The sequence below is a fragment of the Hyalella azteca genome, unplaced genomic scaffold, assembly GCF_000764305.2.
Source record: "Hyalella azteca isolate HAZT.00-mixed unplaced genomic scaffold, Hazt_2.0.2 contig1303, whole genome shotgun sequence".
In the NCBI taxonomy this organism is placed as follows: domain Eukaryota; kingdom Metazoa; phylum Arthropoda; class Malacostraca; order Amphipoda; family Hyalellidae; genus Hyalella; species Hyalella azteca.
In genome coordinates, this window is record NW_025931625.1 from 56,496 (window position 1) to 71,657 (window position 15,162).

Genomic DNA, 15,162 nt, shown 5'->3' on the forward strand with positions numbered 1-15,162 from the left:
TTTGCTTGCTTGTTCAATCATACATCTGAAAAATAGAAATCATACATCAATCATACCATGGGCCTATTTCTTCAGCGCCGACACTTCTATTCTATAATCATACATCTGAAAAATAGAAATTCTAGTTTTGTTACCCCTCAAATTTTTTATTTTTCTGTCGAATCCATTGGCTCACAGAGAACGTTTGCTGCCCTGTCGGCTGTACGATTGAGAACCTGGATTTGCTACCGAAATTTTTGAGATGTCAATTTATTTATATCAACTTCCTCATCCTAACAAATTTAATTTATGTATGACTAATAATAGGACATTTTCCCATGCATTTTTGATAGTCAACTAAAAAATATGGAAATACTTGTAGAGGCACATAAATTCGTAGTGTACACACAATTGACGGAGAAGGTTAAAAGCTCGACTCAATGTCATTGATAAATAATTCAATATTTGGTCTGCACATACAATTCACATTTTGATAATGGTTTCTCTCCCAAAAATGAGGCTTCATATCAATAACGCAAAAATGTAAATCAATCTCCGGTCTAATGAAGTCTCAGATGATTTGATTACTGTTGACGTTAGGGTGGGGAAACCGTCCGGAGGGTGAAACTGTGCTTGATAATTATTTGTTATTTTTAATAGCGAAGAGCCGCAGTGCCCAACCTTTCCTTTGTTATAGTTTCACTATTGTTATAAGACGTTTAATAGTATTTTTTATGCATTAATGAATTGTGAAGCCACCTAAAATTATTATAGGTCTATGCAGATAGTTTAGTTGATATAGAGAAAATACCATACGTACGTGATATCAGGTGTTGTCAGGTTAAGGTCAATCAAGTGTTGTGCATTACAGTTGTGATATCAAATTTTGACGGCTACAGTGTAGCTGCTGCATATGCGTGACGAATTGCTATTATAATAACATTCTGGCAGTGAGGATTTTTCCTACTATGTTTCTTGCGATTTTAATATGCACAAACTTGACATTTCAGTGACGTCTTGTTGTGATAAATGCTCATTCATTTGTTCACTCATCATCGATTGGATCTGAAGGCAACAGAGTTGGATCCTGGATCGTCGGTTATTGACGATTAAAAATACAACTATCTTAATTAGTCGTATAAATAAATTGACAATAAATAACAATAAACAAAAAACAAAAATATATAATTTTTTGTTTGCTTTTTAGCTCATTTTCTCATTTATGGAAACAAAAAAATTTAACTCAGTACTCACTGCAGTGAGTAACAGAGAGCGCATTTTCTCTACTCCGTAAAGTCACGGACGGACGGACGGACATGACGAGCACAATAGAGCCTTTTCTCATTTATGGAAAAAATGCGCTATTGTGCTCAGCTCGTCATGTCCGTCTGTATGTCTGTCCGTCCGTCCGTGACTTCACGTTTTCGTCGACGAGAAAATGCGCACTGCAGTGAGTGCTGAGTTATAATTTTTTCCATAAATGAGAAAATGTGCTAAAAAGGCGCGATTGTGCTGGTCAAGTCCGTCCGTCCGTGACTTCACGGAGCAGAGAAAATGCACTCTCTGTCACTCACTGCAGTGAGTACTGATATAATTTTTCATGTGCTGTTATGAAACGTGAGGCAACGGCGGAAAAATTCGGTATCCTCACAAATAGCTTAGTTTCTGCAAAGAAATATTGCGTACTCAGTAGCTACGAGCCGGTCTCGAATAATTCACTGCTCTTTGAAGTCACGGACAGACGGATATACTTTTTGTAGGCTACCAAGTAGCTCATATCGAAATTTTATAGAGTATCTCTGGCGCTAATCATTAGTCAATCATTAAATTGTAGCTATATTTTCCCTAAACTGTTCATTTCCATATTACAATTTTGAACATATAGGTGATGTCTAATTGCGATATATGCTAGTGTATTTGTTTACTTATAATCGATTGGATCAGAAGGCCAAAGGGATGAATCCTCGGTAATTGACGATAAAAAAGTATAACTGCCTTAATATAAAATTATTTTGCTCCCTAAAACAGAGATCACGTTTATTTGGTGCACGTCGATATGAAGTATAACACCTCATTGAAAAGCAGAAAATTGTAAAAAAAAATCTTTATTTTCGTGAAACATCGACTTTTGCACCCTCTTTTGTGGTGTTCTACAAGAATTTAATTTGCTGTGAGACTTCAAATAAATGAAAAAGTTTTATGTTCTTCTCATACGAGCAACTTTACTGTTAACTACGAGCAAAGATGAAGTTCAATATATTAGATTGTTAACATGCGACTTCCGTGCAAACTTCAAGAAAAAAAAAGCTTAATTGTCTATTTCTTTGGCCAGAAGTTGGTAAGTCACGGACGGACGGACGGACATGACGAGCACAATAGAGCCTTTTCTCATTTATGGAAAAAATGCGCTATTGTACTCGTCATGTAAGTCCGTCTGTCTGTCTGTCCATCCGTCCGTCCGTGACCACGTTTTCGTCGACGAGAAAATGCGCTCTCTGTCACTCACTGCAGTGAGTACTGAGTTATATTTTTTCATAAATGAGAAAATGCGCTAAAGATAACAAAAATTACGAAATTTGCCAGAGTAAAACACTCATAATAGTTGAAGGAAAGAGTATTTGTGGGAGCTCAACAATGATTGGCAGTCTGGCGCCCGCCTTTAATTTTTGGTAATTTTTTGCACTCATATGGACATTAGTTAATTTTTTCATGGAGTGTTGCTTGAGCCGTGAGAGAGGACGGACGTGACGTGTCGTACCGGTCCTGATATGACTTTTTTCTATTGCCTGTTGGTGGCATGTATCTTGTACGAAGTGTTTCAGTGAAAAGTTTTAAATTCAGTGTGAAGTCAGTAAAGAGAGTGTGAGTAGGGAACATACTGTAAGTGGATATTAAAAGTCATTCTACCGAATTTCGCCTTTTATGTCAAGTGTTTAGGTTGACCTTCAAATTGGTTCAGTGAAATCGTAAATGAGATGGTATAAGATCATTTCAGAGAACACTATTGTGAGCGGTAAAAATGGCAGCCAAAGCTTGTACAAGCCAACCATCTGGAGAAGGCCTTGAATGCAAAAAACTAAATTACGGTAAATTAATGTAATTAATGCAGCCTGGTCGGTAACTTTGAATGCTTTCTACCCCCAGTATACCAACTTGCTAGAACGTAAAGACGAGGGCGTCATTCATATGCAGAAAATGTGTAAAGAATGAGGAGTGGTTCAAAGAATGTGCCGAAGTTATGCAAAGAGCTCTAGGGAGTAAAGGGAGTCAAAATAAGACAAATATGTTTACCTCGGCCGGCGTGCCCAGGCGTTGCCACCCTCTACTCCCTCTGGTCCCGCCTGCCCCAACGCTGTCCGAAATCGTACCCCGAGCCCCTTTCCCTTTACTCGCACTCCACTCCTTGACCGCAGCCCAGAGAAGGAAGGGGAAAGGGTAACCCTACCCTTCTCCCGCACCACCCTCACTCCCACAAGCCATTTAAATGCCTCTGCTGATATACCGCCTGGTAACAAGCGCATCTGCTGGAGGTATCTTCAGGGAAATTTAGATCGGGAGAATAAAGGATTGAGCTGTAGGTATCCTCAACCTAAGATTTTTTCACAAATTTTCAACATTTGGGAGCAAAAACCAACGCGGGTGCATAAATGGGAAATACTGCCAATAATATCATCCGTTTTTGTGCTGCAATACTAAAAAAATGTAGCTTGCAAACGAGATAACTGTCGGTTTCATAACCATAAACACAGCCTGCAGGCGGGAAATGATGCCGAAGGGAGACGGTACTCTGATACTTCATCCCCGGAACACCAGATAGATTCTACTCCCAAACTGAAAACTTCAGAAAAAATGCATTTGTTAAAAAAACGTTCTGGAAGCGCGAATCAATCGTAATCAAGGGAACAACAGCGCGGTTCCAATAATTACTACACCGGACGCCATATCCTACCGTAGTGGAGAACAACACAGAGAACTCGATATCACTCACAGTATTTTTTAGGCCTGCAGAGGCAAGTAGATCAGATTCAACAATAAATGCAACACCTGTTGATACTGCACGAACAACGTACAGCAGAAATCACAGCAACAAAAATGCAAGAGCTGCTGAACCAGAGACCCCGGGCAGTGCAGTGTTGCAGCAACTAAGAACGCACGTAAAGGAAGAGTCTAGCTCTAGCATCATGATAGCCAATATCGAGGGACTCTTCCCAAGAATGAAACGCCACAAGATCAGCGTACTTAAAGGAAACTGCTGTGGCAGAAGGAATAAACATACTTGTATTAACCGAGCCACATCTAAGAGAGGATATCGAAGATGGAGAAATCGAAATGAAAGGCTTTCAACATTACCGAGCGGACCGAAAAGAGGGGGGGGGATGAAGGGAGGTGTTACAGTCCACCTCAGAAACTCCCTCTCGGCAAAAAAAGTTCCCTTACATTTGGGCGTCAGTGCCATGGTGATCAGCAACATGTAATACCGCACATCTCCCATCTCCAATTGTGCATAGCTATCGTATACTGACGGCGCGACTCCCCGCCGGAAAAATTCAATGAAACTCTGGAGATAATAAAAATAGAGGTGGCCGATTTGGGTGAACCTTCGCCAAATATTGTGGTTGTAGGAGATTTTAACCTACCACGCGTACGATGGCCACACTTGGACTGTTTAGGATGGCAGAGATCAGGCCAGAAACCAGGCAACACAACTACTTCGATTCGCTGGGGAGCACTTTCCCAGTCAGCAGGTGCTGGTGCCTGTTGACACACAATAAGAGAATACAATATCCTGGATTTATTCTTCATCAGCAATGAAGAATTGGTTGCTGATATTCGTGTTGAGGAGACCACACTGTCAGATCATCGACTAGTGGTGGTCAAAACAACAATTAGGATTGGAAACCAGCTCAGACCTATATATAGAGAGGGCCTGGCTGGGCTAAATTTTTATAGTCGAAGAACAGACTGGGAGGCCATTGGAAACGAACTCCTCGACGTCGACTGGAGATCAGAGTTCCTGGAGTTAAATGCCTAAGCAATGTACAACAAACTGTGCGAAGTATTACTGCAGGTATGCACACGTCACACACCGAGAAGAACGACCCCCAAACGGCACAAAATTTCAAGGGACAGACGAATCCTCATGAGGAAACGAACGAGTCTGGACCACCAGATAGCGGCTGCCTCCGGGAATATGAAGAGGCGGAGGCTGGAACATCTAAAGGAGAAAATTAAGGACACTGAACAACAGTTGCAGGACTCGCACGAGGCTGAACAACAAGTTGCGGAAGCGGAAGTGGTGGCTACCTCTCGGAAGAATCTCAAATATTTCTACAAATATGCCCAGTCATAGGCCAAAGATCAGAGCCTCAGTGGGGCTTCTGAAAAGTAACGATGTCCTTGTTGGAGGCGACCAGGGCATGTGCAAGCTGCTAGGAGCGCAGTTTGAAAATGTATTCAGCAAACCCCGATACTCAAGACAGGAGCCGAAATTGGAGTCATTCAAGACCTACCAAGGGGGCGGGTGCTGTTAAACATCGAGTTTGAAACACCGGATCTAGAAATATTTATTATATTTACTGACAAATAGTTTCTGACTCACTGCAGAGGAGACGGGAGAGGTATGTCATTCTGTACACATGAAAAATGATAACCGGAATGGCACTAAACGTCGAAAGCGAGATCTTAAGACATACCATAAAGCGAGAAGGGGGAGACTGTGCAGGATCCCCCCACTACGTAACAGATCTGCAGTCAGATTTCAATCCCTGCGGGACGGATCCCTTTCCTTAGCAGGGCAGAGGCTGTTTAACGTCCTAACAAAAGATCTAAGAGAGGGTGAGTTCACCCTGGAGACGTTCAATAGACGACTGGACGTGTTCCTGGGCACAATCCCTGATCGACCGCCCCTGCACCACTACCGACGGCAAGAATCAAGCAACAGCATCGTGCATCAGTTGGCCCAAATGAGGGCGGATGCGCGACAATCAGAGGCGGCAAACCATCGTGGTCTGGGACTACTACGTCCGAAACAAATACTAAGGATACTAAGCATGTAGCTTACATGAAATCACCACAGAAGGTCTAAGAGCTTTCACCATGGCACTCGAATGCCGCGTCCATCCGCATCTGAGTTATAGGGAGATCCACTTCGCCTCCTCTTTATGGTGGCCCATCGTGTCCAGAAGCGCTAACTAGGGTCGCATAACAACTACCCTTCAACTAACTACATAAAAAAGGATGAAAAATGATATTAATTCTAGTGAATGGGTACAATTTTTGCAGTCATCTTGGAATGCAGGATTGGCAAAAATAAGTCGGTTGATTTTCAATGCTCCTATACACTACACCGATTCATACCGTCGAGAACATCCACTGCGACATTCTTAAACAAAGCGTGGTCTCGACTTCACTTTATTATTATAATGTTACAAAATTCTGCGAAGAAGCTGAGAGCAGTCGAAAGTCGCCTGCAGCCGTTGTCGCATTGACGCTGGTCCTGGAAACTCACGAATGTCAATTTGAGGCTGGTCATGGGGACTGACTGAACGGGGTACAAAGACATTGTGAAATTACCTCGACCCGAGTACCTGCATGTACATCATTCCGAGTACATCATTCCGAGCATGGTTGCATTAATACATTCAATTATTTAATTCAACCATGATTCCGAGTACATCATTCCGAAATCCGAATACATCATTCTGAACACGGTTGAATTAATACATTCAATCAATTAATTCAACCATTATTCCGAGTACATCATTCTGTCAGTGAGGCTGGTCCTAGAAACTGCTGACAGAATGTCAGGGAGGCTGCTTATAAAGTACACTACTTCTTCAGCTTACGAGCTACAATGTCGGAAGACTTATAAGATTCATGATAGCAATATCTATCGACTCGAATAGCCTTCACCTGATTTATTTTTTTCGTATAAGATAAAAATACGAAATATTCATCACGAAATAAATTTCGTGATAAAAATTTGGGTGGTTTAAAAAACTGAAAAATCTCACCACCAAAAAATAAAAATGAACTACAAAACAGGAAGCTCTAGAGTCGATATTCATATGCATTCTGCATATAATGCCAATTTTTATATTTTTTAAATTAATGACTCTTGAGCTATTTGAGTTGAAGTTTTTCTTCTAAAAATATCGGCACGTTAATAATCAAGTTATTTTAGAGTGAGTAATTGGGAGGTGCCTTGAATTAGGTTGTACTGGGAACGTATCTCGAGTACTCATCGCATGATTGATAAGTTTTGCTTAAAAATACAATTTATAAGATGCAAATTATCAGGCTTCTTATTATAAATAATTCTTGTCATGCATATAATACATGCCTGTGTGAACCTAAATTTCGACATTCGGGATAAAAACTACACAGAAATAACTGTTATAGAGATGTCGGAGCGATAACGGCATATTTAATTATTTCACTTACATTTTCTTTCCAAATACGTGTGTGCAAATTTCTTCGTACAGATGACGCATCATTTTCAGCTGGCTTAAAATTACTCAAAGAAAGTGAACATATTTTTAAATAAGAATCGAGAAATTGGTATTTGTAAAACAACCGCAAAAAAAAAAATTTAAACGATATATGGCTGCAAAAATCAATTGCATTTTTATTTCTGATAAATGTTCCTATTTGCTTTCTTTAAATTATGTGCGCGACGACGAGTTATTTTTGGGTATATTAACGCAAGAATAAAAGTGCTCAAATCTTATTAATGAACAATTAAAAAAATCTTTCATAATAGTTATCTGTTCATTCATTCTGTTATTGGTCAGTTCATTCGATCTAATAACGAATTTATATCAGTATATAAAAATTTATCAGTTTTTCAGGTTCGAAAATCAGGAGAACCAGCAATTTACACTCCTTGATAATTAAATTCTGATACAGACCTACAGACTTTTCGTTCGTGTACTCTCAGTCATTCCAATTACGAAACGTCAGTAAATGACCAGTGCAGTCCAGCACACAATTGCTACCCAGAAGACTTTAATTTTTGATAGTGAGCTCCTGGAATGAGCACGCAAAGCATGAACGCTGGTACTCGGGCCGAGGTAATTTCAAGATATCTTTGTACCTGTAAATTTTTTCCGATCACTGATGAGTAGCAGCCAGTGATAGTTTATGACTACTGATGAGTGGCAGCCTGTGATAGTTTCTAACTACTGATGAGTAACCACCACCGTGAAGGTGCTGAAGTCTCCAGCGCTGGCAGGAGCGCTAACGCCAACCAAAATCTGGATGCAATGTTTCCAATCTTTATGATTCTTTTAGGCAATTGATATATCACACGTTCACAGGATTGGGAAATATGTATGGTGAATTATAAACTGAAAGTGAGTAGCATGACGCGTAATGTACGATTTGATATAATAATGTGTGAAACCTCACACCATAATTTTCCAGGTATTGTTGTAAAATTTTAGTATAAGCTTTCTTTTTTATATGCAAATGCCCTGTCATATATATATATATATAGGCGTTAATTGTTCGATAACACTGCATGAATTGCCATACTTTGCGATCATCTTATTATTTTTAACGAACTTTCGTTGGCAGAGCTGCATGATGCGTTCCTACCTCGTTCGATCATTCTCATTGAACCTCTTATCAAGAAAGACGTTCCCCAACGTCTCTGTGACGACCAATTTCCAGTTTTCTCACTGTTCAATTATTTGATAATTCGAAAGCAAACGTAACATTAAACTTGGTATTCACCTGAACATCAACGAAGCGTTGTGCCACATATGGTTCTGGTGCGTAGGGTTGTAAGCGAATTTTTTCCACTTGCAGACAGCTCACCAAATCAATGAGAATCCAAGGCATCTCGTAGCCAGCGAGGTCCGATGAGTGGTAAATAGTTGCATTATTGCCGTCGACGGCGTTCGATGCGTACCTATTGAGGAGTAGGGAAGATGTTAGAACTGCCGAAATCTGCATGAATAAGAGTATCGATAAAATGTTCGACGTGAATCGTAACAGTAAATAAATAGTTCTACAAATTATTGAAGTAATTTAGCAGCGTCCAAGCGAATATATAATCATTTTTCTGAAAGTTAAAGCACACAGGTTGCTATATTGAAGCGAAGCCGTCACTGGCTTTCCTCGTGCGCGTTCGAAGCGGCCACGGCCACCGAGGGGCGAGTACTGAGTCGAGTTCGTGCCAGGGGCAGCAGCAGGATAAACACGGCACAGTCCTGAGGGAAATTTATTGCGTTTAACCTAAAAAAATGAACCTGTTGCACTTCTTAATGATACATAAATTCTGCACTCATATTGATAAAATTACTACCGTATTAGCCATTTCACGAGTAAGTAATTGTGTTTGAGTATTGTGACTTGAAATCTCCGCCATGAAGTTGGCTCCCAACGCTCTTGGCTTGTTTTCTTAGGCTACACTATCATGCTTCTGACAATCACTGATCATCTGCCGATCGGAGCATTTGATACATTTGCCTCTTTTTTACACTTCGGAAACGTTGTTTGATCGTGACCATAATAATATCTCTTTAGGTGGTGTATTAAGTCCCTCAGTGATATAATAACATTATTACAGTTAGAAAGCTCTCTTTTGATCTCCGGTGATATATTCATCGTTTGTGTTTTACAACTTCTATGTGAAAACTTCAGGAAGCATTCATAACCAAAAAGTTATTTGTATTCGTCATAGTATCATCAAAATTTTTTCTCAAGTCGTGCATACTTTTTGTCTTCAAAGAAAAATAATTAATGTAAATAAATAATCTTAAAGAATTATCACCTATATTATTGTCTAAAAACAACAGAGAACAGGGTTTTGTATAAGGTCTCCATTTGCATAATTAATAATATGAATTACATGAAATGATTAAAAAAATAAAATATTTTAAAGATATGAAAATATGAAACATTTTGGTCCTATTGCTAAGTAATGGAAATCTATCGCATTCTGTAGCGCCGGGAATAAGCAATGTGTTCAAATGATCAACATTTTGTCGGTATCTGCAACGAATTTTTTAATTTAAAAATCTTCATGCAGTTTTGCACTAACCTTAAACGTTATTTTAAGGAATTATTATGTTTTATACACTATAAGGAACTAAGGAACATTGCAAAGTAAAATAGCCCCAAATGATGGGAATTTTGCATCCCTAAAACTTAAATCTTAGTTTCCAAGTCTCTCTATCAGTGGTTAGAGTATTGATAATTTTTTATTCACTTTACGTTCAGGAGGAACAATTCTGTCAGCATTAGCGCAACACAATGAAAACTTATTGAATTTTCAGAACAGCAGGAGATATGAACATTAGAATTCAAACGTCCAAAAGACTTATATACACAATAACAATTGTTTAATTCATTCAAACCCACCATTTTCAAAATAGAAGAAGTCGCAGCTTTCTGTGCCGCAGTAAAGGCCACACTTGAGTTCGTTATTAACATACACGGTGCGTGACACGCAAGAGTTCAATACGCAATTGTTCCCTTTGTTTTCGCTAATCCAGAAGGCAGCGCAAGTGTTGGTAATGTGCTGAGTTAAAAGAGCAAGTTGAACAAACTTCATAATGATGTTGGAGGCAAGCTTCATAAAGCAATTGTGTAAGTTCAGATGCAAAAATGTAATTAATAAATTTATGTAGAGTACCTTAAAATTGTGTAACCTAAATAAACATTACTGTAGTTTTTTCTGAGGTGATAAAAGGAATGCCATTAAACGAAAAAAATAATAAATTCTATCCATTAATAAATGTTATCAGTGGTGCCGACGAATAAGGAGTTATATGATTGTGCAGCGATAAATCGTGACGCTGGAAAACTGTCAATGAGCCGTCGGCAAACTATGAACTGTCGGGTGTGTCCTTTTGCCCTCGAACAGCAAGTGGCCTTCCGGCCAAATTCATCGGTGTCACAAACATTAGCCAATCGTCATAAGCGGCCTCTTGCTGATATTGATAAATAGCAAGCTTAGAAGCAAACATGCACAAATAACAATGCTATTACAAACGTCAAACTGTTCAGGCATTTAATATTTGTTTAATATACGCACGATTGTAGATAATTTTAGCTACCAGGTCCCTGTGTAAATACCACGTAATCGAAAAAGCATACCGTCTTATTTGGGAGACCAGGTTAATCACCAGCCCCACGACCCTGATCGCATTCTGCGTATTCAAATGAAAGGCGTAACGACATGTTTTTTGACCGAGTGTAATTCCAGTGAAATAACGATATAATTTCAGTGAAATATTAATAACACTTAATGAAAAATATTTTAAAGTCAGAGTAAAATTACGATATTTGAGTTGAAGACACTAGAAAAAATGTTGAATTTTAGTGCTTATATACCGAAAAATAAAATACGTATAACTTCAGTGGAAAACTTTCAAAGAAGTAGCGCGTACTTCACGTTGATTAAAGACCATCGATTATATTTTACGTTTTTAGATTTTACAGGGTAAAGAAAATTGCATTGATACTTAGAAAGAACATAAGCCCCTATGGTATGGAGAGTAAATTGAAGTGAGCCCAACGTGACTGAAACACACAAATGCTCTGCGAGGCGATCACTGGAGACTGCCCAGCTATAAGCCTGGAAATGAATGCCAAAGTAAGTCAATTTGTCATTACTGCAAAACACACCAAAGTCTTCGTTCAATCGTTACTCGCCAAATTGTCTTCATGATTGGCAGTCTTTTACATGGATTCTTCATTTCCTGTTCTGATAGCCCTAAACAAAAATTGGCTATCTCATTGGAAATAATTGCCAATCGAACGATCAAATTAGGTAGCATATGATCGAAAGGTTCTTTGGCACGTGAAATTTACCATCGTAAAATGTGTTCGGTACATAGTCTGCAGAATTATAAATTCAATTATTCTTGAAATCGGAATTGACTTTTTGAGTTTAAATATTCCCTAAATAATAACATTTTCATTTCGTCATACATAATATACAATATAAATGATATCTTTCATATATTATATGTAACAAAATTTTCTGTTCACCCTCAGCCAGTGTTGTTTAATTCATTTGGTTGTCTGTGAAGAGCAAAAATTTTTTTCCATCATAAGAAAATTTTTTATTTCTTTTAAAATATAATATTGTTAAATTATTATGTTACCGGCCAGTTGCAGGGTATACACACCAAATAAATCGAGTGTTTAAGACTATTCACTGAAAGATGTGGTCACTAATATTATTGTTTTCAGTGCCTTATAAGTTATATCAAAATCGAATCCAAAGTTAATATTTGTCAAAGAATTACTCGTCGTTCCATTTAGTTTAGTTTCAAAGAAACCACGACTCTGCAGTTTGAAGTTAACTTCTGGCGTATTCTTCATACAGTTTTAAAAGCGGTTTGTTACTTAGATACACTCTTCAGACAAGTCTGGTAATGTTGCACTGAATTAATTCTTAAGATTGCATGCCGGTGAACATTAAATCTGGTACATAATATTTGCTAGATTCACGTATAGAAAGTTCAATTATGTCATTATTCTAAGAATTACAAGTCCATTTATTTTATCTCTACAGTCCCCAATACAATCAACAGACGTCGAGTCTAAAACAACGAATCTCCACGTTGGAAGGCAAATTACTATCTGTAATTGGGTGTACCAAGGTCAATGGTATGCGGTCTATAATCAACTCGGACGAAAATCAGCCTGAATCCGCTAGATTCCGCTTATTTACTGACCGAGAATTCGCCAGGAGAATTTCTTCGTGATATAAAACAGTTAAATGAGTGGATACCTACCTGACTGTGGCTATACGAACAGCCTCTCTCTGTCAATTTTGATTCGACAAACAAGGTACTCCAAATAGGTGCCTGTCTCAAAATTAAGACTCTTTTCTATTTATTCACCGATTCAAAAATGTACTCACTCTATCACATACACACGTCCGTAGTCGACCTATCACGCTCTATCAGGTTTTCAAAACAAAAAAAAAAACCAAGGCTTTTAGTTATGATGATAGAAGTTTCCAAGTAGTTCTACAAGCCATGGATTTGACATGACCGAATAATCGGTATCAAGAGCCTCTCAGGTTCAATTATTCCTTATTTACTGAGACACCTCCGCCTAGACTCGATCGCGTGCGTGTGTGATTATTAGTGTGATTAATAGCACTCGCGCTATTGCAGAATTATTACTTTTGGCTCAAGTGTTCATGGGAATGCTACATTGACGTTCCTGCTAAATGTGTGCGCCAAAATGAATTTATTTTGTGAGCAGATGAAAAGTCTGTCCAATAATGCGCCTATCTCCTTCCATATATATTTTTTATAAACCTACTCATTCCTCAGCCCTAATATTCATGATTTAGAAGCAATTGAAACTTTTATTCCATTAAACAGTTAAACTCCAGGCTGTGAATTTAGATTTTAGTTGGAACTCATGCCGTGCCTCTAGCGTGCTCAGTCCCTGGCATCGTATAAAATAATTTAATTTCATCAGAAAATGTGCCCAAAATCTTTTGTTTAACAATTCACAGATTTATACACCTAATGACACAGCTGAGACATGGTATGTATGACTAGGTTTCAATGATTGACACAAGTGGGAGTCTTGATGATACCCGACGTTCGACTTTTGACTTGAGATGCCAAAGAAAATGTTTGGAAAACAAAAGAGGGACTGTTTTCTTTCAAAATAAAAACATTACTTTCTCATTTAGTTTATGTTGGAATATTCATCGCGACATACATTCAACAGTAGATCGCATTTTTGAAAAATCTATATGAACAGTTTAATGTCATCTGAACTCCTTGACGTTATTACAACCGTCGTCGTTAGGACAAAACATAGTTCATAAGAAACACTTGCCCCTAGGAGGATCCAGAGCGACACAGACATTTAAACTACAGCTGCTGCATCCCTACTGCCGGCACTCAGCGGCAAATTAACAACCTCAACTGCTTCAGACGCAATATAGTAGCAGTTACTTGCATCTAAAGAATTAATCATCACAATATTTGGAGTGCGAAAACTCGCAACAAATGCTGGCCCCGTGTATAAGCACCTTTATCCCTGACAAAATGTCTTTAGTAATTTAAAGCTTACTGACGGAGAACTTTCAATAGAAACGTGAATTTGTGTGAAGACAGCCTACCGCCGGTGTAGACTGTCTCTGTATCTGCTTTCCATTTGCTTTGAAAAATGTTCAAACAGGATTATCAAATCCTGCAAAAAAAGGCTGCCACTAGAAGTTGTTCGATCGGTCTCGAAAAGATTTAAACGAATCATCAACTCCCAAATTATGACTGCCCGGGATTGAGACTCAACCATTAACCGGAAGGATATTCAAAAGTTCAATTCAACAATCTATTTATGTTTTATAGGCTATCAATAGACCAGTTATCATGCCAGAAAGAAGAAATATGTCCGCATTTATATTCCAAAAAATTTGTCCCCACGTGTCCCCATTTACGCCTCCAAGCACTGAGCGACACATGTATTACCTAATACATGAAGTTCTTTAAAAAATCTTGGTAAGCTGGAAGCTATTTCAAAACCTGGAAAAACCTGATTAGATGTGCATTCCGCATTTTTTCAAGTCATGATATGCGAAACGAATCTTCTAAGTTCCTTAGTATCCCTCTGTGTGAACTATAATTAATACTTATTGAGTGAAGGAAGGGAAATGAAAAGTAGAACTAATCATAATCATTTACGCTCATGTAAACCATTAAAAAAACTCTTATTATGTAGCGGCGTGAGCGCAGAGTGGAAAGTTGAACACAAAATTATATTCATCAAGAGTAGAATTTTCACAGCCAAATGAACTAAATAAGAAATATTATTTAATTGATTGAGTAGAAGGAACGATAAATGCCCGCAATGACGTGGCACGGACGACATCGCAGCACCGCTCTCACCTCCTGACGACGCTGGAGCCGCTCGCCACCAACCAAAAGGATTCTCTCAGATTATTTTCTTTTATTTGCATAAATTTACCTCGTAAAAAACGGAATACCTCGAATATTTTCATTTAAGCCTCATCATGACCTAAGTGAAGAGGTTTCCGAGAACTACTTTCCAATGTCATCGCAAGGAAAATATATTACAATTACATATTCCGAGAATTATATACCTTCCAATGTCGCCTCAAGAATATCCTTCAAAATTACATTTTAGTGTTTCACTTCCCATCTCTCCATTGCAAATAGAAGCGTGACCTACACC

At 38.5% G+C, this 15,162-nt stretch overlaps 1 protein-coding gene across 1 annotated transcript; it reads right to left on the reverse strand.

Annotated features, from left to right (window-relative positions):
* Nucleotides 1-8,159: 8,159 nt before the first annotated feature.
* LOC108666258 lies at nt 8,160-10,574 on the reverse strand. Its single transcript, XM_018153094.1, has 4 exons — nt 10,348-10,574; nt 9,065-9,194; nt 8,716-8,893; nt 8,160-8,234 (listed from the first exon to the last, which is right to left on the reverse strand). Exons 1-4 carry the CDS (start codon nt 10,562-10,564, stop codon nt 8,160-8,162), a joined length of 600 nt encoding a protein of 199 aa, XP_018008583.1. The 5' UTR covers nt 10,565-10,574.
* Nucleotides 10,575-15,162: the final 4,588 nt, after the last annotated feature.